General features: G+C 38.3%; 1 protein-coding gene across 1 annotated transcript; it reads left to right on the top strand.

Annotated features, from left to right (window-relative positions):
• The first annotated feature begins 3,010 nt into the window (after positions 1-3,010).
• On the top strand, positions 3,011-3,496 carry LOC129692313 (60S ribosomal protein L29-like). Its single transcript, XM_055628662.1, has one exon. The coding sequence runs from the start codon at positions 3,026-3,028 to the stop codon at positions 3,494-3,496; it is 471 nt and encodes a 156-aa protein (XP_055484637.1). The 5' UTR covers positions 3,011-3,025.
• The last annotated feature ends 761 nt before the right edge of the window (positions 3,497-4,257 follow it).

Below are 4,257 nucleotides of genomic sequence, written 5' to 3'. Positions count from 1 at the left end.
ATTTAGGGATATAGAATTTGTGGTTAACTTATAGGAATCCCACATGATCAATTAGGAAAGTCATAATCATTTACAAGATAAAGATTTTGTAGTAGATGCTGGAAGATTTGCCATGATTCAAATAATACCTACTGCTGTGCTTACCATCATGTGGACCAATGTGAGTCACACTTAGGATCTTCTTCATATTTATGAGAAGGCAATAATAGCTGCCTTGTGATAGGTTTGCACACAAATTGTGTGCCTGTTTCTGATGACCACGTATAGCTGATAATCTCTTTACCATTCTGGAAAAAAAAAATTGCAAGAGAACAGTTAGTAACAGCAACACCATAGCCCACATGGTTTTCACCACTCATGGAGAGACAAGATGTATACATAGGTTATATTTTAGAGAAGTCAAATAAATTTACCCTTTAGCTAAGACACCTTATACTGTAAGAGTCTAGAAGTTATTCAGTACATGAACATTGAATTTAAATTTGTTCTTTAAAATACTTGCTGTAATAAGTTGTCATTTATTTGTAAATGGGTTTGCTTTACTGAGAAAAACTATGATAGTGCAAGGACAAACAATGTCACATATAAGAACGGAGGAAATAGTTGAGATAAAAACAGATAGCAAAGAACACACAAAAGCACTTTTTCAAAAGGAACAGTGATGGGAATGGCACAATATACAAAGTGCTTACTGAGCAAGCATGAAGAGCTGAGTTTGGATCCTCAGCACCCCTCCCCCGCAAAAACAAACAGACAAACAAAAAAGATATGCTTAAGCGCTGGTGCAGGGCATGGGAGTGGAAAGAAAAGGATCATTGAGACTCGGTGAACCAGCCAAGCCCATATCATCAAGCTCAGAAAAATAAAAAGGACAGGTATAAAAGAAGACATCTGGTATTCTCATTTCGCCTCCATCCAACATGTGTTACACATATGCATTTATGAACATACACACACACAGAGACTGAATGGAAAAAAAATTAATAACAAATATGCTTCTACTTTCTATAGTGTAGGATGAAAGATCTCTGCATCTTTGCAGATTTAAAGAGTGTAACTAGGAGGAAAAATCTATTAGAAGTAAATAAGAGCTGCCAGAATAATAAAACTTTCAATCAAAGTGATTTGTGCCAATTTAATATTATGCTAAAATATTCAAATGTAGTCAACCTTTAGGCTAGCTCCAGATGGAGGGAACTTAACAATGTTTCTCTTCAGTTCCCATGTGACTATCTCCAGTAGGATCTGAGAATAATGCCATTGAGGACCTAGGCTACTGGCCTGCACACGCTACATAAGATTATAGGATGTAAGTTACATGCTGTGCCATTTGATCAAGATATATTGTAGATTAAGTCTGACCTAGGAGAAAATGCTGGAAAGAGGATTAAAAAGATGGATAGTCCCCAAATTAAAACTTTCTAAACATATCATTTCACATAGATTTATCTTATATCCACATCTATTCAGGGTACTCATGCTGAATTGCTAAAGTGTTAAGTTGTTAAATTGTCACTTGGAAGTTCAACAATGTCCCCAGTCAATTTGACAAACACTAGATTCATATTTGTAGTCATTTTAAATGAAAATATAATTATGTCATTCTTCTCACTTCCATCATCTCTTTACAATTTCTTCCTTGTACCCTTCCCTTGCTCCTTCTAGAAATCATGGGCTCTTTTTCTTTGACTGAATATATAGGTATACACATATACACACACATATACATATGTCTCTGTATGTGTGTACCTAAATACATAAGTACAACCTGTTCAATCCATTTAGTGTTACTGAACCAATTATAGGTTTTCTTTGAAGAAGACTATTTCACCTGTTCTCAGCATTTCTTTGGTGCCTGTAGTTCTTTCTCTAGGTTTGGGGCCTTTAAAGATTTATTTCTCTTCCATATGACTATGTCATTTATGCTGTCCTTATCTAGATATTATTAAGGAAGACATATTGTTGAACTATCACGGTTGAGCTTCCCTCTTATTTCTAGGAAACACACTCTTATAGAAGGTCTTATAGTCTCCTGATTGTTACAATCTGAGCATTCCCTCTTCTGTTTTGTTCCCTGAGCCTTGGGTGAAGGAATTGTATTGTAGATTTACCCATTTTGGCTGGAATCCCCAATCTCAGTTGTTCTCTGCATTTTTATCACTTTTTCATAAAACCCACATTCTTGATAGTTCTATGCCTGAAAGTTATGCCAACTATCCTTTCTTTTCATCAATCAGGTAAAACCATCTTTCAGCAAAGGCTAAGGAGAGACAGGAGGTCTAAAATCTTATCACTAAAAACAGTAAAATTAATTCATTTACTTATAAAGGAATGTTGTTTTTGATTACTAATATTTATTATTGATTTATCTTTTAGTTAAACAGTGGTTATTCCTAAACCCTGTGCATACCCAAGTCACCACACAGAGATTTGGATTTATTTAATTAACCTAGAGCACAATGCTGGGCAATAGTTACTCCATCCTAAACCTCCAAGCCCACATAGTTTCCTTCCATTCAGATTTCCCATATTATACTTGCTTTTAGTCATATGGTAGGTCCAGTTCATCTCTCCTCAATGTTTCAAGTCCTCTCCTGCTGATCTCTCCTCTCCAAATCCTCCCACTTGCTGCCTTCTCCTCCCCTCTGGACCAGGATGTCCTACCCTATTCTCTCCATTGCACAGCATAGGCTGATTGTTTTCTTGACAGTACAGAGAACAAATGGTGACATGTTTACACAAACTTGAGACAGGTGATGCTTGAAATAAACACCACAATGCAATGTTCAGATTGACAGAAGATAATGGGGTAGAGAAATGTGAATGAACAATGGTAAACTGTATACATTACACAAGAACATTTTACCAATAAAATGAATTCTAAGCAAAAAAAAAAAAATCTTAGCCAGGTGAACACTTAAAACTACCCTGGCTACAAATAAAAAGGGTTCTGTGCTTTCAAAAAGAAAGCATTCGTTCTCTTCTGGTCTCAGACATTGAGGGAGCCGCGGGTTACTGTGCAAACATGGCCAAGTCCAAGAACCACACCACACACAACCAGTCCCACAAATGGCACATGAATGGCATCAAGAAACCCTGGTCACAAAGATTCGAATCTATTAAGGGGGTGAACCCCAAATTCTTGAGGAACATGCGCTTTGCCAAGAAGCACAACAAGAAAGGCCTGAAGAAGATGCAAGCAAACAACGCAAAGGCAATGAGTGCGCGAGCAGAGGCCATGAAGGCCCTTGTGAAGCCTGCAGCTGTTAAACCCAAGATGCCAAAGGCCCCCAACTGCAAACTCAGCCACCTGGCTTTCATCGCTCACCCCAAGCTTGGGAAGCGGATTCGAAGCTACATGGCTAAGGGTCATAGGCTCTGCAAATCAAAGCCCAAGTTTCAAACCAAGGCAGAGGCCACAGCTCCAGCTAAGGGCAAGGCTCCAGCTCCAGCTCAGGCTCCTAAAGATGCCCAGGCCCCTGTGAAGGCCCCGTAGGAAATGGTTCTACTAATGTGATGACAGATGGACTGGTGTGACACACCCACCTACACACTATGACCAGATGACCAGTGTCCAGTGCTGTTTTTACAAATAAACCTGAAGCAAGATCTATTAAAAAGAAAAAAAAAAAAAAAGAAAGCATTCAACTATATGTAAGTAGTTAACATGATACAAGGATGAGATAGGGTTTCTTAGAGTTCTAATGACTTTCTTAGAGTTCTAATGACTTGTGTGTGTGTGTGTGTGTGTGTGTGTGTGTGTGTGTGTGTAGTTGGGGAGGGTCTCTGCAAACACTATATCCCGCAGGTGTAGATCCAGGAGAGGCAGGAAGTCAATTTTAACACTACTCAGTTGTCAGCTTTGGTTCAGACTTTGAGTAGTTTATTTTAGGTATAGTTAAATACAGAACAATTTGAAAATAATAATAAAAAGTGTTTTCTGGTAATTGTTAACTCGATCCTATGTTTACAATAAAGCTTAAGACATGATTACATCAAAACTCTTATAGAATGACATCTTCTCTAAAGATAGGTTCTATAGATTAACGGACGAAGCAGGCTCAATGCAAACAATACCTGATAATGGTCTCCTAAGGTATAATGCTATAGACTGACTGAGATAAGCATTAGAGTCTGTGGGAGCCGGTTTGCCTGGCCATACAGATAAGGCAGAGGTCACCTGGCTATCTCTGCTCCCAGACTTCAGGGTGGAAAACAGGTTTTATATCTCTCTCTCTTTGAAAAGGCAACCCTATA

Source organism: Psammomys obesus, unplaced genomic scaffold (assembly GCF_907164565.1).
Source record: "Psammomys obesus unplaced genomic scaffold, mPsaObe1.curated_primary_1811, whole genome shotgun sequence".
NCBI lineage: Eukaryota > Metazoa > Chordata > Mammalia > Rodentia > Muridae > Psammomys > Psammomys obesus.
The sequence above is the reverse complement of the archived record's forward strand: the minus strand, read 5'-3'. Positions and strand labels throughout refer to the sequence as shown.